The 26222-nt window shown below is 40.9% G+C and overlaps 1 protein-coding gene across 3 annotated transcripts in view; it reads left to right on the top strand.

Moving 5' to 3' along the window:
* Positions 1-26222, top strand: part of CNTLN (centlein) — a 175818-nt gene that overhangs the window by 129794 nt on the left and 19802 nt on the right. For all 3 annotated transcript variants that reach the window (XR_014163921.1, XM_081893798.1, XM_081893797.1), the window contains 5 exons: positions 7052-7243; positions 11644-11741; positions 13537-13663; positions 15066-15203; positions 17378-17563. Coding sequence is in view for 2 of the 3 variants with exons in the window: in XM_081893798.1 (XP_081749924.1) it covers positions 7052-7243; positions 11644-11741; positions 13537-13663; positions 15066-15203; positions 17378-17563 (741 nt within the window). In the remaining variant the exon portion in view is untranslated. The remainder of the gene's footprint in view (positions 1-7051; positions 7244-11643; positions 11742-13536; positions 13664-15065; positions 15204-17377; positions 17564-26222) is intronic.

The raw sequence follows: 26222 nt of genomic DNA, 5'->3' as shown, positions 1-26222 counted from the left end.
GAGATAATTTCAGGATTATTTTCTTAATGAATGACTTCTTTAGATGGGTCATCTTCAGTTGGTGGCCTGCTTAACACATTTTTGACGTGTTGCCAAATTGAGACTTTTATTATATATAAGAACATAATAATAACAGGATTTGTCATATGTTTCAGCATTTAATTTCCACACGTGAGGTGAAAGTCTGCAAAATCTTCCTTAAAACGTGTTAGTGTGATCTTTTGAACTGAAACTACAGTGTGAATCCCACTGGCAGGAAAAAATACTTACAAATTTTTTTTTTAAAGGCAAAAAGCAGTATTATCAACAGGAACATACCTCTATTTCTCTGTTGGGATGTAGTTTAAACACTTCATTAGAGATTGGCATTTTCGGTACCTTTAAGCATCTTTAAAAGCTGCTTTGTTAATTGCAAACCATATTTAGTATGACCTCATAATAATGTAGCACACCTCAAGTGTCATGGCTGTCTATGCAGCATGCGCTAGAGCAGTGTTCATTTATACTAGACAACTGAACTTCAAGGGGAGTAAAATCTTGATAGGCAATTAGCAGTAATTAGGAAGATTCAACTCAATGAGATGTCAACATTGGATTGCTTTAAAAAAAGAGTTGAATGTCAGGGACTTGAAAATAAAGTTTTTCTCTCGCTGACATACAGGTATGGCATATGAAATATGAAATGTTAATTTAACTTTTCTGCTTATTATTCATGCACAATATTATTTTGTCATTCAGCTGCTACTCTGACAGAGTGCAAGGGGTGTTAAAACAGTGCTGCTGGAATAAAAGATTAATCTACCACTGGCCAATTAACCAAAGGGTACTTAATGGTCTCTAAAGGCTGATGAAGTCTAGCAACTAGCTAAAGTACTCGTTAAAAAGTCCTCTGCATTACCTTCATTTGCTTGACATTTTGCGAAATACACTGTTATCTTTCAGTAACTATCTGGAAATAGTTTATAAATGTGTAATCTTGGCAGCTCTTACGAAACTGAGCAACTAAGGATATTCTTTCCCTCCCTGCTCTGTCCGTCTTATCTGACAAGGTGGCCATTTCTCATTTCCATTTTTCTCCATGTAGTTATGTGGTAGAAGAAAGACTTCCTTTCTTTCCTTTCCTTGCATGAAAAAAAATATGCACCTTGGAATTCCAAGTTATTAAACTATTATAGCCTCTTATCTGAAGGCAGTAGTGGCCTGATGTCCCACATCTGTTGTTTTTCATAAATATTTTACCTATATGAAGCTCCAAATCTGCAAGAAATAGAAGACCATGGGTATACTTACCTAGTCCCATTTGGTGCTATAATTTTGCAGAGTTCTGTGTAAATTTATAACTGCCGCAACACTTAACCATTCCAGCCTGCCTTGCATCCTTCCTGTCCCCATAAAAACTACTTTCAGTCTCTCAGTTCCTCTATGGCATTCCCTTCATATGCCGCACAGATGATCCGAGCTCCAATGTCAACGAGAGAGGACTGGGTATAAGTGATGCTGGAGGAGTCAGTAGGATAATCTCTGGAGGAAAGTCGAATGACCAGAGAAATTACACTCTCAGCATTGGAATATGCTCAGATGTTGATGGGAATTTCATAACATACACTAAGGTAGCTAAACGTTTTAAAGTGATGCATTGTGCTTTCAGTCGCATAATGCTGGAGGCTACAACTACAGATGGAGCGCTTTGATCAAATAACAACTTAGGTGCAATGACCTCCCCGAACTCTCCCTGTAATACATTGCTTTTAGTGTGTTGGTAAATGTATTATCATTGTAAAGATGAAACATACCTTAGAGCAGGGGTAGGCAGCATGGTGCCCTCTGGATAGCTTATGTGGTTTGGGTGATTTGTTTCATTAGTTTCTATAAGACTAAAGCATAAATTATTATGTTTATTATTTGTATACTGTCCTATTCCCACACATGGTATACAACATAAAATCACAGTATAAAAATGCAAAATACATAATAAAAACAAAAACAAAAAACCACCCAATAATCCCCCCCCCTCCACACCACCTTTTAAAAGGGGATTGGATGTTAACCAGCCAAAGGCCTGGTTAAAGAGGAATGTTTTGCCTTGCTCCTAAAGGTGTATAATGAAGGCGCCCGGCGAGCCTCCCTGGGGAGAGCATTCCACAAACGGGGAGCCGCTGCAAAAAAAACCCCCCTTTCTTGTGTTGCCAGAACTTCTGGACCTCTCGTGGAGGAGGCACATGAAGAAGGGCCTCAAATAATGGAGCTCAGGGTCCGGGTGGGTTCATATGGAGAGAGGCGGTCCTTGGGGTATTGTGGTCCTGAGCCTAAATGGTTGGACAGGACCACATGACACAAGCTCAAATTCTGCTTGTGGGCTTTCCATGGGTATCTGACTGGCCACTGTGACTGCAAGACTAGACAGGCCTTTGCTTTGGCTGATCCAAGCAGAGCTTTTCTTATGTTCTTTTTTTTAAAAAACCTACAATTTTCCATTTCAGACAATTATTTTCATAAGGTGTCAGAATAGGGGTGCATGACGCGGAATGTGGCATTTGGTTAAATTATTTTTCTCCAGCGTTTCTTAGAATATGATATAAACAGCAATGTAATCTACTACACAAAGATATGATTCAAAGCTAAAGCCTTTCTTCTAGGGGCGAAGCCTTTGGTAAAATAGTTTATTTGAGAGCTTAGAGGAAAGGCTGATCTACAAGAAAACCCTACAGGCATACTCGGTTATGCAGAAGCTTTTTACAAAGCATTACTGCATCGAGTCAGTTTTTAAGGCATTTTACTTAATAATATCACTGTCTCCAATTTAAATTCTAGTACCTTAATTATGGTTTTGCTGTTGCTCCTGGACAATATAAAACACACACACAGGTAATTAAAATCCTCTGAGGATCACTATTAAAAATATATATACAGAAAAGAAATTGGATGTTTTTTTGTCTACAGCTGCTATCCTAACCTGCTGCCAGTTACCTAGAGAGTTTTTGGAATAATGCATGCTGTTTACACTAACTTCAGTCAGCTTATCCATACATCTGCTGGCTTTTGCTATTATCTACTGAGTTCATCAGATCAGCAAAGAAGTGTATCTTGATTATCTTGATTAAGCAGAAGCCCTCAGCTACCACCCCCTACTATGTTTTTAATACTAACGTGCCAGTCCTTTCTTTGTCTAATCTAAATTATAACAAGACCTATCATTAAGTGCTAAAAGAGTATTCCCAAGGTATGTACTATATGAAAGGTCTATTTTAATGCTATTACAAGTTTATATAAATAGGGTAGACATGAAGATCATTTTTACTATAAATCGATAGCTATTTATATATCTAGTTCCAATTCTGCTGGAAGGTTCTTTTGTTACCTGTCCAGAGCCCTTGAGATAGGGAAGACTAGATCTAGAGCAGGGTTTCCCAAGCTTGGTTCTCCGGCTGCTTTGGGACTGCAACTCCCCTCACCCCTAGCTAGCAGGACCTATGCTCAAGGATGATGGGAACTGTAGTCCAAAAGCAGCCGGAGACCCCGGTTTGGGAAACCCTGATCTAGAGTAACAGATCTGAACAGACGGCGTCTCAGCTCTGTGATTCTAGAGCTACAACCTGTCCTTTCTCAAAGGCTCAGAGCAGATTACAAAAGCAAACACCATCCATCAGAACATAATAAAATATATTCAAATGCAGTGAAGTTTCCCCAAGCTTTCTTGACTCTTGAGCTGTAAAGGCTAGCTTAGACAAGTAGGTTGTATGCTCTGGAAGGTTTATACCGGGAGAGACTTCCATACTGGAGAACAGCCTATGACACTCCTTCTCTTTGCTCCCCTAGCTTTGGAACTTGGTTGTTGTTGTTTTGTCGTTTAGTCGTGTCCGACTCTTTGTGACCCCATGGACCAGAGCACAACAGGCACTCCGGTCTTCCACTGCCTCCCACAGTTTGGTCAAACTCATGCTGGTAGCTTCGACAACACTGTCCAATCATCTCGTCCTCTGTCGTCCCCTTTTTGTTGTGCCCTCCATCTTTCCCAACATGAGGGTCTTTTCCAGGGAGTCTTCTCTTCTCATGAGGTGGCCAAAGTATTGGAGCCTCAGCTTCACGATCTGTCCTTGGTACATGGACATAATTAATAAGATGTCTTCAGTGGTTCTCAGAGGAGCATGTGGACCTCCCATCAGCTCTAGCCAAAATTATTAGAGATAGCTGGGGTTCTTATCCAAGCACATGTGTAGACCCAAGGTTGAAGAAGCCTTGTTGAGACTCACTTTGATGGATCTGGGCCACTGAATGTCTCAATAAGTAAATTATGGTATTGACGTTTGGATAGGCTTTTGGGGTGACTAGAGTATAGGTTAAGTTTCAATGTTTTTCAGTCTCATTTTAAACAACTGTGGTTTTGTTGCTTAAAGCTTTTAGGGAAAAGTTGGTTTCTTTTACAATTGATAGTTAATGTCTTCATTGCTTTCAATATAATTGTGTGTATGTTACCCTCTCCAACCTGGTGCCCCCAGACTACAGCTCCTGTCGACTCCCGCCAACATGGTGTATGTCATATACACAGGATCATACAAAGTAAAATAGAGTGTGAATTGTTGTTGGCACCCATCTGTCTTGAGAGTGCGCCTCTGGGGGTGAAGTCAAACTGCTGTGTTAGCAGCACCGAAGTGACCTCCCCAGGGCTCAAGCCAGGGCATTGTGTATGGAGGTCCTAGGCTGCCCAAATAAGACCTCCATCTTGGCCTCACTGATGTCGTTCAAAGGAAAGCAGAACAATACGTTTGGCACCAGCTGGGCTGCAGGAGTTGCTGGAAGGAGGCGTACAAAGTGTCATGCAACAGTCTCAGTGACCATTCCAGATTTGTGTAGGGTTTACGCATTTGCCTTTTCTTCTTCTGAAGATATCCCACAAGGCAGAGAGGTTTAGGATCAGGGTTTTCCTTCTCTTAGATGGGCTCCCTTTCCTTTTTGATGAGTGCCATCTGCTACTCACTTCCCTCTACAGCACGTGCTGTTAGACCCACTATGGGTCAATCAACCGGACCCTATCTTTGCATGCAGGGGAAGCCCCTAACTCACTGAGGGTTTGAGACCCATCAGCTACCTTCACCTGGGTTAGCCAGCCTGCTGAAGCCATTCCCGGTGTGTGTGGCTGCTGTCACATGCTGACAACTTCTAGGAGCCACAGGTGAGAGAGCTGAATGAGGGTGGGGACCAAAGGTGAGCAAAGTACCCCAGCTGGCACAACACATCTGACACCAGACATATTATAATTTATCTGTGTGTCTTTCCACCTCACTGAATTAAAAATAAATACCATATAGCTCTGGTTTGTGTTGATCATATATTGTACACACACCTCCACCAACCCCACAGTAAAATTATTCAGCTCAAAAGAAAGCACTGCCCTCTTTTAAATGAGCCCTGTGATTCCCCATCTTCTAGTCTTTCAGGTTCAGTAGTAGAGAACAGGAGATATACACACATACAAATGATTTAAATGATAAAATATGAACATTATCAGGTGTCCTGATGTTTTTAAGGCGAGAGACATGGCAAATTTAGTGAAGACATCAATGAAAAGGAGCAAGAAATGAATACATGAGTCTTAAGGCTTTTGTGGAGAAAATATATGTTGGGCAAACCCACTGCCTCCCAATTTTTCTCTGGGGCGGCTCATTGTCTGTTTTAATAACGCCCCAATATTTCCTTCCAATTCTTTTTTTAATGTTCCCTTTTCCTGTCTACATTCTTTGCTTTTGTGCATGCCTCCTAAGTCCTTTCTTCTATTTCCTGCCTTCTACCTTCAGATTAACATTATAGTGTATCTGTTTCTTATCTCCTTATTTCAGTACAAAATATAAAGTAGCTACAGCTAGCTGTTTTAAATGGTAGCATCTTTTGCAGTGTCTAATTGGGAGTCTTCACAAGGGAAGTTTTTTGCTCCTCTGAGAGATTGCAATACCATTTTGTCTAATTGTTCCTTATGTTAAACTACCATATTATAAGCATCTTTGGAATATTAAAATAGTACTATTGTTGAGCTCTTAAGGAGCCTTCGGCTGTTATGCCATTAAAAGCTTGGTGGCTTTCTGCTGACTACAGACTGGTAAAAGATTATTCCAGCTATTACAGAATAAAACATGTTCCTATATTCCACAGCATAGCAAAATTAAGGTAAATACTGACTACCTTCATTTTACCATTTTAAGACGCACGCTGCAGCACCATTTCACATCGCATAAATGCTCCTGATCCGTTGTCAGTCAAATTCAGTAAGACTGAAATAGTTTATTTGCTTGCTATTCATATGAACTAAATCCCTAACAAGCCTCATCTGCTAATTGGACTTAACATTTATGTTGCTAAATGAGAAACATTTTGGCTGCAGTGTTGGGTGGTAAGACCTACCCAGTGGAATAAACAACTAACATCTGCTATCTTGTCGTGCTCCAGCTTGGCTTTTACCAGTTAAGTACATCAGCCCCAGGGTCAAGGTTATGGAATTTGTGGTTTCCTGGCTCTTGTGTGTACATGAGGAACGGAAGAAGCAACAACATAAAGACCAGCCAAACAGAAGTTCTGCAGTGCATATGGTCTATTTTGCTTTAACCTCCACAAGTCCTACAAACCTAATAAGTCAAAGCACACTGCTCCATAGCATTTGTCAATAGAATATTCATGTGAACTTATTCCAGCGGCCATTACATTCAATCCACATTTCCTACATAAAGTGAAATCTGAGAACATTTCACTGTTTTCACATACACATCACAAGGAATATCAGTGGCAGTGGGGAACGGTATTAACTATTCTTTAAAGCATCGTTTTTCTCTCCCCTTTGATGGGCAAATATCACTAAAGGCAGCCTGTCTCCTTTCTCTCTTCCTCTTTAATATGGTTGTGTCTGTTTTGCAACCAGTGAAATCAGCCAACCCATTTGCAATTTGGACAATGCACGGTGCATATGTTGTGTTTCGTAATGCTAAACTGTAAAATTATACAGCATGTTGGTCTCTATTGCATATTGAACACAACTGTCACTATTATTACTTTCTTTGGAAAACAGACACTGACGTCCAACCTGACTGAGTTGCAGCGAGAAAAATCAGATTTACAAGGGAAGTTGGACCACCTGACCCAGTCTATGAAAGTGAGAGAGGGTCTGTCTCCTGTGACATCTGGCCCTACTGGAATGACACCAGCAACTCCATTAAAGAATGTAGATTTGGAAATGAAGCAGCTGCAGTGTAAACTGAAGGTGACAGTCCACGTTATGAAATTATTATGAAATTTGCACTTTTATGGCCTAAAGAGAGTATCAAGCGCTGAAAGACCAAAAATAAAATGCATCTTGCGGCTTAGGTAAATTTGCTATTAAATGATGGTCACACAACCATAATTAAATAAGAATAACTTAACATTCAGTCAGATGAAATTGAACTGGCTCGCTTCATCTGTTCAAAGATTAGAGAAAATAAATCAGATTCAGGACTATGATTAAATCTGGCTTGTTGAAAGTGTTAGGCTGTGTTTAAGACAAATCATATGATTCCAGTCCTTACAGTATAAGAAGTGAGATTTAAAATTGCTATATTCACTGGATATGTGTGTCCTATGAAGGATAGAAATCACCATTACAGCTGTTTGAGAGGATAGTGACCTCCTTGCATTTTGGGACAGTATGAAAATATAATCTAGAAGAAAGAGGTCCCTGTAGTCATATTCTCTTCAACCCTCTGTTGCTGCCCACTACCAGAAACAACTTCCTTTCTGGAACACCTGTCTGAAAGTCTTTCTAATGTTTCTGGGAAAGCCTCAAGCCTAATTGGAAAATGCTATTGACTTTCAACAGTATTGGTGAACATTTAAAAAACCCAGCATGACTCCACCAATCACATTTATCACAATGATTATTTTGCATTCCTGACTTCTTGGAGGGAGTTAGAATTGCTGTATGGAGGTTAATCTTAATGGAAACATTGGCAATATCAAAAAGTACATAGAGAGCACAGGTTGGAGAAACAGAAAGGAAGAGTACATGCAGACTGAAGGTTTTGTGATATTTGAATGTTGATAGTGACATGGAATAGGCATTGTATTAGCAGCTACAAGATACGATTGTGGAATAGCGGGAATTGGATAGGCTAGGAGTAATCGACATGGTGCCTCTCCCATACTGTTGTTGCACTGCAGCTCTGATAATCTCTGACTGTTTGCTGGCTGGGGCTCATGTGAGCTGGATTCCAATAGGACCTAGACTATCCCCAGTAGCCGTTGGCAGAGCAGACAGGACAAAGTTACGTTCTTGTCTTCCCAGTGCTGAGCAAAAGGCAGGGAGGGAAAGGGGTGGGGAGCCCAGCACCGGATGGCCACAGAAGTACTTCCGTACTATGCACAGGTCTCAGAAAATAACATACTAAAATTCGGATTCAGATAGAGCAAGACGACTCCTCTTGGTAAAAGGAAAAACCCTGGGGTAGGTTGGAGGGGAAAGCCCATGGTTTCATCTTTGTGGACAGACTATTTCAAAGTAGTGAATTTTCGTATGTTATTTTCCTATCTCATGGATGGCGGATAATGAAATATTTAATTGGAGCCAAATTAACCTTCATAGCACTGTGCGATGGCATCCCTGATTTATATAAAAAAAGAAAGCAAGTTTTTTCTTGGTATAAGCCTTCGTGTGCATGCACACTTCTTCAGATACGAAAGCTTATACCAAGAATGAATTTAGTTGGTCTCTAAGATGCTACTGGACAATATATAGAGAGAGAGAGAGAAAGAGAGAGAGAGAGCACATCAGACCAACATGGCTACCTACCTGAATCTAATTCCTGATTTAGTTAAGCAGATTTTAGTGGAACCCTACCTTAGTCTCTCAGTACTTACTCATGAAAACCCTAATCAAGTATCCCAGTGCTTTTCCAAAGTCAACATTGTTTTATTATTTATTGCATTTATATCCTGCCTTTCCTTAAGTTCACTCAAGGCAGCATATATTTTGTCTCCCTTTCAAAAAAAAAAAAATCCTCACCACAGCCCTAGGAGGTAGGCTGGTTTGAGAGATGCTGACTGCTGCCAAATCAACCAGTAAGGTTCATGGCTGAGTTGGGAATTTTCCCAGTCCTAGTCTATCACTCTGATCCCTACACCACATGGCTTCCTATTATAGCCCGTTGTTCATAAGAATGCCTTGCTTTTCAAGCAGTTACAAGGGATACACCTGGAAGCTTGCTGCAGTATGGAAAAACACAACATGGTGATTTGCTACAGCTACCCACATATCAAAGTTTACATATTAACTGTGTGGCTTCTTAATACACCCCTCAGTGTGTCCTGCATTGTCCAACAACTTTAGCAAAGAGAATTTTAAGAAAGCTATTAGCAACGCAATAAACTTATACCATGCATCTGACTTCCTGGGAACCTGTTATAAAACCATCATCGTTTTTGCACGCGTCTCGGTTTTCCCTGCAAGGTTTAGGATAAATAGTCCGAGATTGTACCTTATTCATGTATCTTTTTTTCCCCCTTTTCCAAATTCCAAAGTCTAACCACACAATAAGTGGTTTTTGAGAACCAGGCTTCCTGCATCTTAACACTCCTACCCAATCACTGCTGGAAGAGATTTGCTTCATTTCCTTTCCCCTTCTTTGCAGCGTTGTTTTCCACAGGAAGTGGTGACTTTCCCCCTCGGACACAAGCACTGCTGTGTAGCTCTTTGCAGAGGCCCACGTTCCGCGCAAGTGTCCACTTTCACTTGGCACATGTAAACGCCTCTGACGGCGTGTTGCACTTCACCCTTAATGAAGGTCACGCTGCACAAGTTGGCCTAAGGAACTTCAGTTATTATTCTGCTGCCATCTATCATTTTAACTATTCTCAGGTTAAACTTCATATATTTCAGGTTGGGGTGACATGCCCAATGCAGAACGGCTGGAATCCTAGGCATGCTTTGACCACATGAAAACATTTCACTTCCCCCTCCCCCCCACCTTTTTTTTTTTTTTTTTTGGTAAATGTAATAAATGACTGCAGCTCTGTTCTGAAAAATCTTTTTCCTTACCCAGAGAAAGCTCCTGTTGAAGTGCGCTGTAACGCAAGAATTATGACTTGCATTCTTTTTGTGGCTCAGGAGTATAAACTAGACATTATTTTTCATCCCTTACAGTATGATTGTGTTTATGAACATGCAGAGCCAGCCTTATTTTTTTTTTTTTTAAAAAAGAAAAAAGTAATTAGAGTTTCAACTTCCTGGCATGCTTTACCAAGTTGCGTTTGAATCCTTCGCAAACCTGCTTTTAATTTTTATTTCATTATATGAATGTTAAAACAGGGCCGTTATAGTCCCTGCCATGAGAAAATGTCGGAATTTCAAGGCACTGTGGGTTGCCAGTATTATTGGATTTTAATTAGAGGAACAACTATCATTTTATTTTTAAGCCAGTGAGTAAAAGGGTGTAGCAGTGCAGAAGAGACTGCTCAATATAACTGCAGTTTACCCCATACTCTACCCATCAGAGTCTATACTTCCCTTGAGGGGAAGAATACTATGTGCAAGGCTCCCATTAATGTTAATGGGAGTTAGAAGGCTGCAATGAGCAGGAGACATTCCAGCAGAGTTTGGCTTTACTGCCTATCCCATCCCTTCGCTCACAGTTTTACACCTAATGTGTAAATTCCACAGGCCAGAACAAGGGCTGAACTTGCAAATAGGAATGCACACCTACGGTGAATTCATCTCCCACTTCTGCCCCGAAAAGTGGAGGAGAAGAGAATGCCATTTACTCTGAAATACTCTGAAATGAAAGTTAATTGTTGCAGTTCCATGCCACCAATTTTAGCTGTTGATCACTCTGGAAAATATGGTAGGATTATTTCAAACAGCTGTGAGGTTTTTTTGTGTGACATCCCCTTTCTCCCCAGAATTGCCTAAAATAACTGATTTAAGTCAGTTATTTTGATCATCTGTGTACAGTGAGTTGTGCTGTCTACTTCCGAGTAGTATACATAGATAAGTCAAGGTCTATGGACATCCTTGTTTAGGCTGCTAAAATTCTGACGTGTTGGTGGTGAAAATAGTAACAGTAGAGGAAGTGAACCAGATGCTGGTGTCCTGTGTGACTACTCCTAAGGAGGATATGGGACAACAGACCAAAAATCTGTACGATCAACTCCTGCTCCTACGTAATGTTTCTCATAGGTCTCATGCAAATCTTGAAGATCAAAAGACCGAGAAGAAGCACAGGTCTCTCAGACATATGCCTTTTGTTTCCCAAGCCTATCCTTTGAGGAAACACAGTTGATGGAATATTTCTGTAAGCCGATCGTAAGAGTTTAATATTTTTTCTGCCAAATAAGACGGGACGTATCTACCTCTGGGCTGGCCCTGATAAATAACCATTTAGTGGTTATAAAGTCAGCAGTGTGAAACATTAGCAAAGTGTTTCTAAAGGGCAGAATTTCTAAGCGCAAAAGCTGTAAGAGATATTCTTTTGTGCTGTGATGTACACTAATGATTGTTTAATAGTGATCAAAATAGACTATAAACTATTATACAGTAATTTTTTTGTTTGAAACAAGATCATTATGAGTTATACTTTCGATAATTCTAAATCTACACTATTGAGGCTTTAATAAATATTTTATTCAATCTAGAATGCAAATAATGAAATCACTAAACAGTCATCAACCATTAAATCTTTGAAATATGAAGTCCAGCGAAAAGAAGAACAGATGCGGGAACTACAGGAAAAGTAGGTTCACTTTGCTTCTCCATTGTGTCTGGTTCCCCCCAGTGGCAGAAATGTAATTACTTAACAGAATTTTGGATCAGATAGAGTCATTTTTCTGGAAGTGATATTTTCCATCCAGTTTCTTTTTTTCCTTTATGATGCCTATTTCAAACTATTGCAGCAGTCCATGCTGATGACTTTAAAAGCAAAAGGCAAAAACTGATGAGTTGTTAACTGACTATAATTTCTGTATAGCAAAAAGAGTATCAACAGTCACATTTCAGATTGCAGAGTAGGCTTGCTTATCCCTTGATGTAAATCTAAATGATTGCCTCACCGTAGCTAAAAGCAATCTTTCAAATACAAATGCCTAAGGGCTTAAAGACAAGTCAAGGTTTAGATGCTTAAACAGGATTAAATCTCCAGTTTTACATCTGTAAAAGGTGCAAAAGGGCAGTTAGGCTTATTCATTTTTATGTTTGTTAACTCTGCAACCCTATTCCTGTTTACTCAGAAATACATCCCATTGTATTCAGTAGGGCTGACTCCCAGCTAAGTGTTTATTATAGGATTGCAGTTTTAACTCTGAAAAACATTAACTTTGAAAACCACATCTCATTTATTTTACATACATAACACTGTATTTTAACTATGCTGGTTTATTCCAGAAGTGCATACTATAGATTTGTAGATTGATTATCTAGTCAAATATTAAAGTCACAGAAACACCTCCAAATGAGTAAACCTGTTACCTACTAATGTGTGATCTTGGAAATTAAAAATATTTTATTGACGTGGTTCCTTCACCTTTAAGATGGGAGTATGTTTAAAATACATTCATGGAATGCATATTTCATTGATTAATGCCTTAAGATGCACCTAAAGAACCCAGCACCTCCATTTTTTTAGATTTTAGATAAGACTGTGCCCTACCATTATTTTATATAGTAAATACTGAATGTGCTTTGCTGGAGGTGATGTACTTGATTGCTCCCAGTACACTGTTAGGTGACCATTGAAATGTAAATTCCTTCTATCCTTTTTTATTATGCCATGGTTTTCTTGCTAATTTTATGTGACATGATATCAACAACAATGTATTCTGTATATCCAACATACTGATTTGATTTATTTGGATAAAGTATTGTGTCCATAAGAAAACAGTTTCAAGTAATAAGGCAATAGGCATCCTGTTTGTCTCACATATCACCCAATCAGCAGTTTTTAAAATTCCTTTGCTACAGATTTGCTACGGAAAAGTTTGCATTTCCTTCAGAGATGCTATGTGTGAAAGAAATTCTGTCTTTGAAATCAGCGTATTGATTTTCCACAGATATTACCCACAGACATATTTTAATTCCTTCCTTTTTATTGTTATGAAGCTTTCTACATCCTAAATAAAGGTGTATAATCATGCTGGGCAGTCCACATATTTGCACTTTTAAATTGATACTTTAGTAAATTACATTCTTCCTCTTCTTCACTTTGTCAGCCTACACCAAAATAATGCAATATTCTGTTTTCCCTTTGCTCATAATTGTATGCTCACCTTAGTATGATTAACTGTAGGAAGTGCTGTGTATTTGCATTGCTGGTATAATAATGTTGTGCTTGCAATTCAGAAGTCCACAGAGTTTCAATTTATCTCTTGTATCTTTATATGTGTAGAAAAATGCAATGATTTTCAACTCCTTTGCACTGGCAAAATGTACAAAGATTAGCACTCATCGGAGTCATACATTTTAATTATTCAAAATAAGCACACAGTATTAATGTTTCCTAATTCTGTGGATATTGCATTCCGCCTTATTTGAAGGATTTCTCGAATGGAGAGAGACCTAAGTATGAAAAGAAATTTAATAGAAGATTGGAAGCTGCGCATGAAAGCAAATCAGGAAAAAGAAAAAAGCTTTAATGAAAAACTACAAACTCTTGAAGAAAAGGTATGTCATGTTTTGTGTGTGTTTAATCCCCCTCCTCCAAAATGAGCATCACATACAAAAATCAAAATATTAACACCGTTGGGGAGGTTTTGTTTGTTTTTTAAAATGTGCTGCATTTGTATCCACTTAGAAATGCTATCAGATTTCATTGATTAATTGCAGCAGTTGTGATAATTCCATTCATACATAGAGAGAGCACATTTGTGCTATCTAAACAGTAAAATAATTTAATGTGAGAATGAAAGGTTTGCTGTGTACATATGGCATATAGTGAAGCTGGTTTTTCTTATGCTTGTTAATTTCAAAAAAATGCAGCTCAAATCCCTGATATGTGAAATATATGTGTTTGTTCTATCTAACATCTAGCAGAAAGAAAAGATTACATTTCAATTAGCTTTATAATAACAGTGACATGTTATCCCTTTTGCTGTTATATATTTAATGATTCCATTTTATGCTATTCTGCAAGTTGTTTTCTCCCTAAATATTTAATGCATTTTGCAGATGCTTAAAGGGACGAGAAGTGAAATTGCGCCTTCCTTACTCTATCTGCCCAGCACCCTTTTATTCCCAGCAAACAGGGCTCACATGGAGGAACCCCTGAGGCTTCACACTGTACAACCTCAGAGCAGAAATAGTTTTCGAGGCGAGCCCTACTTTGATTCTCTTTAAAATCAGGTGCTGGCTGCGTTGCTCTGAAAGTAGCCTGCACCGGCAGCCATTAAGCACTTGTCAGTTCCAGAGAGAACTACTCTCTTGCCCTCCATGTCAGAGATAAGATGTCATTAAGAAATCATCAGCCAAAAAAAGGGGGGTTGGGGTTGAGAGGAAATCACACCAGGAAGGTGCAAAATGAATCCTTGATTTTGTTTCTGTTTTAGAAAAATCAATGCTTTGAAGAGCTGTGATATTAAATCTTGCATGTTTTGATTTCGGGGAGAGAAAGTATCTGCATACCATAGATTGCATAGACCTTGAATACATTTCCTTTACAGTTGTTTGAGAAAGGCTGATCCAAACAAAATCTATAGGTGCTGGATACTAACAGAAGGGTTGTGTGGTTAATATTTGTTTCCATCAAAACCTGAAAGCACTAAATCTCCATGTAGCTATACTTTCTGCATGCTTATATCTGTCTACTTGCTAAATGCTATGAATTTTGTAATGACTACGAACTTGCAGCTCTGTAGCCAGTTATGTGTGAATAAGTTCTATTGATTTCCATGGGATACAGTCCCCGCAGGAACAACTGAAAGAGATCTGCCAGCCTTTTCACCTAAACTGGCAAAAGAAATGTTTACAATTAAACATAGTTGTTATTTTGGCAAAAGGTTTTAGGTTTCCCCTTGAAATGATGCAAATGTTTTCCCTAATAACAGTTATTCTCTGGGTGTTACTTCAGGTAAAGTCATTGACGGAAGATTGTTCAAACAAAAAAACGTCGATTGATTCACTAAAGCAAAGGCTTAATGTAGCTACAAAAGAAAAGGCACAATATGAGCAGATGAATCGCAAAGCTAAGGAGGAGCTGGAGAAAAAGGTACATGGTTACAGATTGTTTTGGATTAAACACAGAATATTTAATTTCTACATAACCTTTTCATGTACAGTGTTTACTACCAAAAGGAAAAGAGTGGTGAGGTCAGCAACTCTGCATTTTCACTCTACCCATCGCGGTATCTCTGTGGTTTTTATTCTCTTGGATTTGGAGCCTTTACAAGATACAAATGAAATGGCAAAATGCATATTTGAAGATGAATTAAATGAATCACAGTATGATGTTCTGTGATATTAGCCCAGGTAATGAAATTCAATATGCCCCTGTTTGTAGCACCCTAAAATGGGTTCAGCGGAGCTGCTTTTTTTCTGTGCAATTCAAGAAGCAAGGACTGAAACTTCTGGTTGGGGCAGTCAGGGAATATGTGAACATGCTCCTGTGGTGCACACCATCATTATCCTTAGGTCAGGGATGAGAAACCTGTAGGGTCTGGTGTGGGGGGCACTGCTGCTCTCCGGGCTCCCAAACACAGTGTGAGCACAATCTGGTGCTGTTCAGGGCCACAATGGCAATAGTGGCAGATTGGGCTTCCCAGCACCACACAGTGCCAAGTTCCCCATGCCTCTCCCCCCCCCCCCCGGAGAGCACCAACGACATGCAATGTTTGGAAGCTGGGGGAGAAGTGGACTCATCAGGAATTACAGCTGTCCAACAACATATGAAGGCCCATAGGTTCCCCATCCCTGCTCTACGTAGAAAGCATATCTTTGGCTCTCCATTGGTTTTCTATTCATGTTGTTCTTTTAGTTTAGGTAGAGGCAGAGGTTTTAAGTGTTGTTCCTGTTCCCACCTTAAAGGTAAAGGGACCCCTGACCATTAGGTCCAGTCATGGCCGACTCTGGGGTTGCGGCGCTCATCTCGCTTTACTGGCCGAGGGAGCCGGCGTACAGCTTCCGGGTCATGTGGTCAGCATGACTAAGCTGCTTCTGGCGAACCAGAGCAGCACACGGAAACGCCGTTTACCTTCCCGCCAGAGCGGTACTTATTTATCTACTTGCACTTTGACGTGCTTTCAAACTGCTAGGTTGGCAGGAGCAGGGACCAAGCAACGGGAGGTCACCCTGTCACAGGGATTTGAACCGCCGACCTTCTGATCAGCAAGCCCTGGGCTCTATGGTTTAACCCACAGCAGCACCTGCATTCCCACCTTACTTATTACCTATTACCTAGTTGGGCTGGCCCAAGGCGTTATGGCACCTGTGGCGAACCGCACAATGGCACTCCCTCACCAGGGGAGAACGGGTAAGGGAAGATGCATATCAGGAACGGGGGGTGGGAAATAAAATTCTACATCGGGAGCAAGGATGGGAGGAGCAAAAGGTCGTTGCAGAGGTGGCATTGGGTGGGGCTTAAGAAGTCCACAGACCCAGCCTCCAAGGAGTGGTAGCAGCAGCAGGGGGCAATGAATTCCAGATCTGCTGCCTCTGTGGATCTTGCTGCCTCACCTTGCCTTATGGGTTGGTACCTAGGAAAAGGGGGAAAGAAAGGCCATGAAAAGGGGGAATGAAGGCCATGTATGAACTCAAAGCTTACTCTTGTCTCCTACTAGGCCAAAAACCCTACATTCGTATTATGGGCAGGTCGTACCCTGAGCCCATATTAGGACATCAATGGCTTCATTGAGCCCAAGGCCCTCGGTGGTAGAAAATCCACAACTGTGTGATACAGTCCAAAGGAAACAGCACTTAGGTTTAAGCCACTAAGGTTTAACACCAATACATAGATCCTTTCTCTAGTTTGTTTAATCCCAAACGGCTGAGGAAGAATGGTGAGGACATGGGAGAGGGTAACAGGCTGCTCCATTGGGAGAGAGTAAGGTACAAAATTGTTGTAACCTAAAGCAAATCAAGCAAAGGTACCTTTATAGATAGGTGACACTGGAAGAAGACAGCAATGGACATGGTAAAGGAAGCTGAATACAGTTGTTACCTCATGAAATCAGACAAGAACTAAGAATGCCCCACTCTAAGGGTGATGGAACCAGGTTGTGGTCCCTACAGTGAATCTTCCTAGAAAGGGGACACAATGGACTTTGTGGACTCACTATGTATCCACAAAACTCGCATTCCCTCTCATGGCTTGATTGACTCACTTTAGGGTATTTTGCTCTTGAGTAAAAAGTATACCAATATCATTTTCATGTGGCTTTATTTCAGGAGCTTAAACTCGCCAATCTAGAAGCTAAAATGGCTGAGGCGGAATGTGCCATGACAGAACTCGAAACCACTGCCTCTCAGCAACTTCATGGCTTGGCAAAGCAAAGTGAGCAGGCACTCGAAGTACTGCAGAAAAAATTGATGATGTCCAATGACAAGGTGGAAGAGTTCGTTACCTTTGTGAAGGTTCGGTATTTTAAAAAAATTGTCTTTTGGTTTAGTGACATGCCTTAGGTTCGCTTTCCCCAACCTAGTGCCCTCCAGATGTGCCCTCCAGTGCTTAGGGATGACAGAAGTACTATTCCAACATCTGGAGGGCACTGGGTTGGGGAAGGCTGACCTACATCATACTAATTTAATGCAAATATTCCTGTGGACTCCAGACTTCAGGGTTTTCTTATTGTCCTTCTAGCAGACGGTGAGATGGGCCAATGGTGACATCTCTGCCTCTGCACTTGGGGTATCCACTGTTGCCAGGACAAAGTTTTCTTCTGGCTCAGCATATCCCCAGCATCCAGATCAAGACACCCCCCCCAGCCCCTGGGACCCTCCCTCAGATTGGTTTCCAGACTGCCATCCCACTCCTCTTCCCCCTATATATGTATATATTAAAAAACCACCTCTCCTCATGTGAGCAAAGGTGGACAAAGCTGTTGTTTGAGTGACTCACCTTTGATGAGTGACTGCCCAATTTCTCCTGAGCACAAAGTGATGTCCAGACAGCACAAACAGACAAGAGATCTGTGAACAGGATGTCCACTGAATTTTGTTTTGCTAATTAGCAGCCCTATTAAGGGAGGGGTGTGTATGAAGGTTGGGGGGAGGGCTTGATTTGGAAGGTGCTGTTTAATACTTTTCTCCCAGGCAGTTTCTCCAAGGTAAATTGCCTCCTGCTAAAAAGCGGTTGTTAGCTGTGCAGGGCAGAAAAAGGCATTTGTAGATGCTGCCCCCCCCCCCGCAGAACTAATAGCAACAGAAGTATCTATGAAGGTGGGTCACAGTAAAGTGAGATAAATGTCATAGGGCTTCTTTTGCTTTGACTTAACCTGTTATGAATCTGGAATAGAACATCCTGTTTTCTCTATCAACATTTTAAATTTAATTTAATAGACCTTTCCAAATAAATGCCATCTCCAAAATATCATAGTTATGTATCCTCCCTCTGTTGAATAGAAGATCACTGCCAAGTTGTCAAGAGCAAAGGTAGCTAAAAAGAAATTGCCAGCAGGAGTGAAATTAATAAAGACTAAATGAAATTAACTTGCTTGCTGACAACCTAACAAGCTAATTACTACTTTGGATAGTCAGTAATAAACACAGTCAAGCACACGGCACCTAAAAACAGCTGAGTAGCTTTCAGAGGAAGAAGAGGAAGCACGCTATCTCAAAAGATGTGTCGCTGCATGTATTAAAATGGTCAGGGCACAGTTCTCGTCTGCTAAGCACACCTAGAACTGATGGATTTCATTGGAACTTAAGCACATTTTGCTGTGCTTTGGACTGCGACTGCACAAAATGCAACGGAATGAGCTTATAGTAACAGGACTTTCCTAGATGAGCACAGTTTGTGAGAAGTAGACCAAACAAGATCAGGGGAGCATTGCTCCAAAGTTACCATGTCAGAGAAAACACTAATTTTGAAAGTCAAGGACCTCACCACATGCATATATTGATCCCTTCAAACTGAAAACACAGAAATCAACTCCAAGGTCCTGTTCTACATAATAAAATGGTTAGGGAGCCTCCTTGAAACAGCATCCCCAGGACACCTTTCCCATACTGCATCTTGCCCCTGTGGCATCTTCCCCGTAGTATTTTGTATTATCCACTATGTGTGTTAGGGAATGTACCAGTGCCAGAATATCTGTTACTCCTCAACACTGCTTTCTAGTTTTGCATGCTTCTCACAATCTGTATTTTTGGACATTTCATATCTGTTTACATTTTTAACACGGCACTCATGCATAAACATACCTACCAACTTAGTATAACAATGCATGCAGCACCTGTAGTGCCCGGAAGCTTGCAACCATGATACAGGTGTTTAAACTTTCAGGGGCCACAAGACTCATTGCTTTTCATGTTGCTCTTCTACTTTGTATGGATACCTCCTGAGTGATAGCTCAGTTGGTAGATAATGAGACGCTTAATCTCAGGGCTGTGGGTTCGAACCCCACACTGGGCGAAAGATTCCTGCATTACAGGGGGTTGGACTAGATGATCCCTGTGGTCCCTTCCAACTCATTTGATTCTGTGATCTGCCAGGCCAGTGCCAGCTGCAGGTAGTCATGTGCAGCACTGGTGCAGATCCTCTCTACACTGTTCAGATACTGAGCTCTGCTGCATGTTGCTTTAGCAGTATAGAGAATGTTGTAGCATAGGGTTGCCATATTAAAATGCCAATTGAAATGGGAAAATTTGCGCGGGGGCGGGGAGCTCAACAACTTATGTGTCTGGATTTTTACTTCTTGAAATATGGCAACCCTATTGGAGCATGGAATGCTCTTGTTCAAGGTTCTAGCCTTGCACAACCCTTTTCCCAGGGTTGTTCGATTACAAACAAAGCTTGCATCTCTCTCCCAATCTTGGCACAAAGAATTAATAGCCAGTCAGCATTCCATACCTACCAAGCCTGCTGAATCCTAACTAAGCTGTTTTTGTGCCTTTTCATCCTTTTGTTTCCCCTCGCTTCCTACAGATTTTTAAAATTTTTATTTCTGCAGATGTGTTCCTGCCTTCCATTTGTGTGGTGTCATTTTGCCTACATACAAATCCACCCTCATAGAATGAGTTTTCTATTAGTATATAGGGGTAGACAAAGGGTTGATTGGGATCTACTGGGAGATCTTCAGGTGATTTGAAGTTGATCATCTGGGATTTCTGGCTCCCATTTGTTTAACAATGGCAACATGTCAAATGACTTCCCAACGCCTTAGATTATACTCTTGAAATGCTGTTATATGGTTACACCATTACACGGTTAACCGTTGCAAGGAATCAGTGGCTTCACACATTTCGTCATTTGTGAGGACTGCCTTTTTCTACATATTTGTGACAATCTTAAAACGTACCCAGTTACAAACCTCATAATAAACAAAACCCAGGTCAATATGCATTTGATAGAATAATTTTGTTGAAAACTGTTAATCTATTGTGCCTGGTAGATAAATTGCAAGGAAACAAAGATGTGGTCTGGAAATCAGATATTGATGATGAGCAGAGCAGCCATTATTGACTTGAATTCACCTAGTTGCTAAATATTTATGCAAGGAGAGTCCTCTGAAACCCATTTTTAAGCACAGTGTGTTACCGAAAAATAACAGCTGAGATTCTTCCTCGGGTATCAGTAGCACTATATACTGCACGTAAAAACTACTTCTTAAGCATTTCCCACTAAAACCACACATAGGGAAATTAAGTTAGCACAATGAGGCAGTACCTGTGCCCCTCCCCCTGGCACCACCTCCTTCTTTGAAGTATACTCTGTGCCATCTCTACCCTCTCCCTCTAGGAAACTGCCAATTTTTCTTCTATTCTCGCCCTGCTCTTCCCTTTTCCACTTTGATATGTCTCTCCCTCCTGTATCGGCCCTTATTATGAGACTGCTGTATCTTCAAGTGAATGACAGAGACCCTTTTCACACATTCTGCATTTGAAGTGTACACCAGGCGTACGAACGTACCTTGGCTTTTGACCTTCAGCACTGTAAGGGCTGCATCAGTACAAAACACGGTACCATTTCTCGGTTTGATCGTAATTTGCATTATGTCTTTACTTTGCATTATAGATCTTGCTCACTGTAGACACTGCTGCCCTTTTCTCTGCTACAACACGCTCAGTTCAGCCGCCCGTCACCCCAGTCCTACAGATAAGAGTATGTGTCCCCAGGTTATTGGCCAAGCAGCTGTCCATATTGCTTTCACCTTTTCTCTCTCTTCATTTGAGTGATCTGATCCGTTTGTTCACGGTACTGTCAACCCCCAAAGCCTTCAGCCTTGAGTTACTTTCAGCCATCATATTTATCTACAGGAAACTTGGATTCTTGTCAGCTATGTCTGCACCAGTAGATACGTTTGGGAGATTTTGAACTTGAGGGGGAATACTGGAGAATATGGAATGTGTGAAAGGCTTTCTTTAAAAAAATGAAAACTTGTTTGATAGTTATTTCAATCAAATAACTCCTTTAAGGATGTGGGATGTTTTCATCTACATGTTCATATCAGTTTTGGTATTTATAGCAGAAGTCTAATTTAACATATTTATACTGTATGATTGGTGGAAATAAAGCAGCTTTTGTAACGTTTTACAAGTGGAGGGCTTCGTATTGGTATTTGATATCAGCAGATACTGCAGAAATGCCCCAAATACTCAACCATTTAATTAACAAGCTGAATTTTTCAGACTTTATAGATCTTAATTTAATTATTGCTCTGGGACTACATTCATGCAATCTGAAATATGTCTACTCCGAGTAAGCCCCACTGAGTTCAGTGGGACCTATTTCCAGGGAAAATGTTTAGGATCAGAGCCCTAGAACTATGTGAGTAATATACTGGTTAAATAGGATGTAGCCTGATGATAACTAAGATTTCCTGGCTTCTCTACTGTGACTGGATAGATGTTATAATACAATTTTGGTTGGAAGCACCATTCCTTGTATATTAAGGCTTTTGGTCGCAGGAAACAAGCTTAATGTCAGAGCAGTTTGAAAGCAAAGACTGAACTTTTTGGTCCATTTTAACTCAATCTTACAGTTGTAATTTTAGTTCAGATTAGGAAAAAATTCCGGTATGATGCATTTGCACCATTGTCACCAGGCAGTGGGTTTGCCAGTCTGTGGACATCCATAATATGTGTGATAACAAAATAAATCAGAATAGTTTTTAATTTAAACACTTTCATGTGTTCTAGAACAGCCTTCCGCACACTGCTGTCCATGGTGCTATAGTTCAAACATGTGAAGGTCAATAGGCTGGCTTCTTTAGAAGACTACCACAAGTGGCTCATGGGAGCATTTTCACAACGCCTCTGGAAAATCTTGATGTATATGATTCGCTGACTATTTTCTATTCACCAGGCTTCCGTTTGGTGGCAGGTCAGGCGCCGATGCTTGTATTAAGAAACAGCCACAGTTGATGGTTCTGAGAAGAAATTGGTGATTAAATTAATTCTCCATCAGGATTACTCTTCAGATGGGATTTAGGCAAATTGAATCAGAAGCCTGGATGGTGACAGTGAATATCTATTAGAGTGCAAGGGGAAAATAATAGGCTATCTGGATTTTAATGAATGAAGTGAATATCTGAATTCTCGCTGTTTCGCGTTAGCATATGGTAAGAAATATGTACAGTACACCAGGAGCTATAATGTAGATGCTGGACAGACTCTGTATCGCTCCAGATGAAAAATTGAAAACTTCTGGTGTGCTGGAAATTAGGCTCCATTTATGATTTGGACACAGATAGCACATTTCCTTGGAGGTTTCAATATTACAGTATAAAAACTGTGTCTGGATACCACTGTATTTATAATCTTTGAAAATCTTTCGGCCTATGTTGAAATTTAGAATATATATATATAGAGAGAGAGCGCGCGCGCGAGCGAGCGAGCACAGCCAAATGGCAGTGGGCAGCATCTTTCCAGCAGCTGCTCATATAATTCTGAAAAGGCAAGTGTCTATAGACCTGATTCACATAACTAATATAGAAGCACATTTCGTTTTAAAGAGTTGCTGCAGTATAGCAACGTAGTGTCCTGATCCAGAGCTGGTATAGGGAAACTATTTGTTCTTTCTCTTGAAATGCCTTTTGGGTACAATCCCATAGTTATTTCCATACAGTATATGATAGATGTTCAAGATTGTTTTGGCAAGAGGGCAAGCACATAGAACCTGCATGGTACGTGCAACCAATTCTATTTTGGCAAAAGAAAATATGGAAATCTCTTCAAGGAGATGCTTTCTCCTGCTGATTGTGAAGACAGAGACTGTTCTATACTGTGAAGTTCACCACCATATCTAAATATTGATAACAAAAATGAGAGTTTTTTCTTGCTAAGAAGAAGAAAGCTTCCTAATATTGAGTCAAGCCATTGGTCCATCTAGCTTGGTATTATCAATCTTCAACACCAGCCAGTGTCCAATGATCAGACATGATGTGTCAAGGGGCTGTCAGGAGAATGCAGATCATCCACAGGTCAGGAAAATGTCTGGGCAGGCGGGACATATGATACTGGATCCATAACCTGAAGGGGGATCCCCATAAGTGGTCTTGAGAGGGGCATCACAAGGCACTGGCTCAAACTCAGGGTTTTGAAATTTTCTTATGGGTCAACATGGCTACCTTTAATTTTTGAATCTTTTCTTTTTCTGGCTCTCAGGGATGACAAAACATAATTTGGTCAATGTCAGGGAATTGCCGTCAGTTCAGGGGTGAGAGGGGAAAAGCCGGATGGATTACAGAGAGCCCCCGAAGATCGCAGGAAGCAGCACTTCCTCAGCGGAGGAAGGTAGCCCCGCCTCTAGTGGAGAGGAGATGCAGGGGGTGGAGGAGGAAAGGCGGTGCCAGGACACCTTGCCGGAGCAAAGCAGGGAGGAGGGAGGTCCCCCGTTACCCAAGTCTTCCTTATGCAGAAAGCTTCCGTGCAGAGAGGGGGAGGCGCAGACTGGGCGTCAAGAAACTACTCTGCTGGGGAAGGTTTAAGGACCGCCCACTCTCAGATTCTGCCAGTAAATCAGCAAGACACGGAATACAGGCGCTCTGCATTCTAAAGGTTTTTATCACTAATAAGAAAGCCTTAGAACACACTTCTGAGACATATTGCCTGATTGCTCTCGAGCAACCAACTGATACCTCTAACAGTCAACATTTCCAGAATTACAGATAGGATATATAACATTTTAAAAATGTATCCATGGGCTTTGTGATAAGATTTCTTATTTTACCCAGTGGTATAGTTCAGCAAACTTACGTTACAGGGTGTGTCCAAAATGTGGTGAATTTTGACAATACCAGCTGAATTTTGTGAAATCTTGACGCTAGTTATTTACTTCACGGTTTTTTGGGCATACCCATGCTAATCCTGACAGAAAGATATAGGTAACTACCAGCATTAAGCATTGGATCTCTAGTCCTAGTCATTCAATTCCCCCCTCCACCCTGTGATTACCAACATGTGAGGGGGAGATTAGGGACAGTGGCTCCTCCCACACTTTTCCATTGGTGTCCCTGCAACACACACACACACGCCCCTCTTCTGCAGCCTGCTCTACCCAGGTGAGCTTCCTGCACAGTTAAGAACCCTGAAAGATCAGGGGGGAAACCACAGTTTTAATTCTTGAACTTCTTGCATGTTCTGTTGCTGATTTGGTCATCTTTCTGTTTTTTTGAAATTGTAAATCACCCTGAATATTATTATTATTCAGGAAGATGGCCTAGACATTTTTTTAAAAACCAGTATTTTCATGTTTCTTTCTGAATATTATGCTGCTGAAGCTCTGGAACTGAGTAGTGTAAGGCTTAAGCATGCTTCAGTTCAAAGCACCCAGAACCATTTGCAAAACTGGATTAGGTTTTACCAACTGCACTGGCTCCCGGTGGAGTACAGGGTCAGGTGCTGGTTTGGACCTTTAAAGCCCTATGCGGCCTAGGACCCTTGTACCTACGGGACCACCTCTCTTGGTATGCCCCATGGAGGACCTTAAGGTCCATAAATAGCAACACTTTGGAGGTCCCAGGTCGCAAAGTGGTTAGATTGGTCTCAACTAGGGCCAGGGCCTTTTCAGCACTGGCCCCGACTTGGTGGAACGCTCAGGACCAGGGCCCTGCGGGATTTGACATCTTTCCGCAGGGCCTGCAGGACAGAGCTGTTCCGCCTGGCCTTCGGCTTAGACTCACTCTGACCCCTTATATGGGATTTGGCATATAAATTTCCCTTTGGCTTTTTTGCTGCCCCATGTAGGACTAGCTTGGATAGCTGGCTCTGGTGAATATCTGATGTTTCCTCCATTTATGGTCTTGATTTATGGGCTACTACTAAAATGAGGCTGCATTTTAAGCCGTATTTTAATTAACTTTTTTTTCTATTAGGGTTATTGTAATTTATATTTGGTGTTAGCCGCCCTGAGCCCGGCCCTGGCCGGGGAGGGTGGGGTATAAATAACTTTTTAAAATTATTTATTTGTTTGTTTGTTTGTTTATTTTCATATATTTTTGTTGAGTCTTTAGTTTTATGTCTTACTAAGATTGCAAAACCTTTGTCATTCAACTGTAACCTGGCGGGGGATAGTATACTAGCTATACAGATACTCCGCTGCTTGCAGTACCAACAGTTTTAGTGCTGTTCTCCAAGCACTGAACAAGACTAGCGGTTCTTAATTTCTTATTTGCCAGTAGATCAAAGCTCAGACTGACAAAGCTGAACAAAAATGTTAGCGGACTTTAGCTAATGCTCAAAATGTATTTTCTGAGAGAATATCAAATAAGGTCAGTAAAAGTGTGACCTTTATTTCTAGGTCTTGGAGGACATTTAAGATTCCTGGGAGCTGAAATGCTTTAAGGAAAGTTTCATGGGTACTGACTACAGTAGAAATATGCTCAAAATCTAAATGTAGAGGTTTTGAGTTAGATTCTAGAGTTTGAGAGGTACTGCTTTGTTTACCAGTGAAATGCATAACTGTAGCTTCCTGGTACTTACACCAGGCCTGACCAAACCAAAGGCTCCACATTGCCTGCCAACCAGAGGGTTCTTTTCCTCTAACCTTCTCTTCTGGATTTAAGAAGAACTACACAGCCTCAGGCTAAGGTCCCAGCCTCAGTTTGAGTTCAAATTTCAAGCCCTGGTGTCC

Source organism: Podarcis melisellensis, assembly GCF_964234715.1.
Source record: "Podarcis melisellensis genome assembly, chromosome: 17".
NCBI lineage: Eukaryota > Metazoa > Chordata > Lepidosauria > Squamata > Lacertidae > Podarcis > Podarcis melisellensis.
The sequence above is the reverse complement of the archived record's forward strand: the minus strand, read 5'-3'. Positions and strand labels throughout refer to the sequence as shown.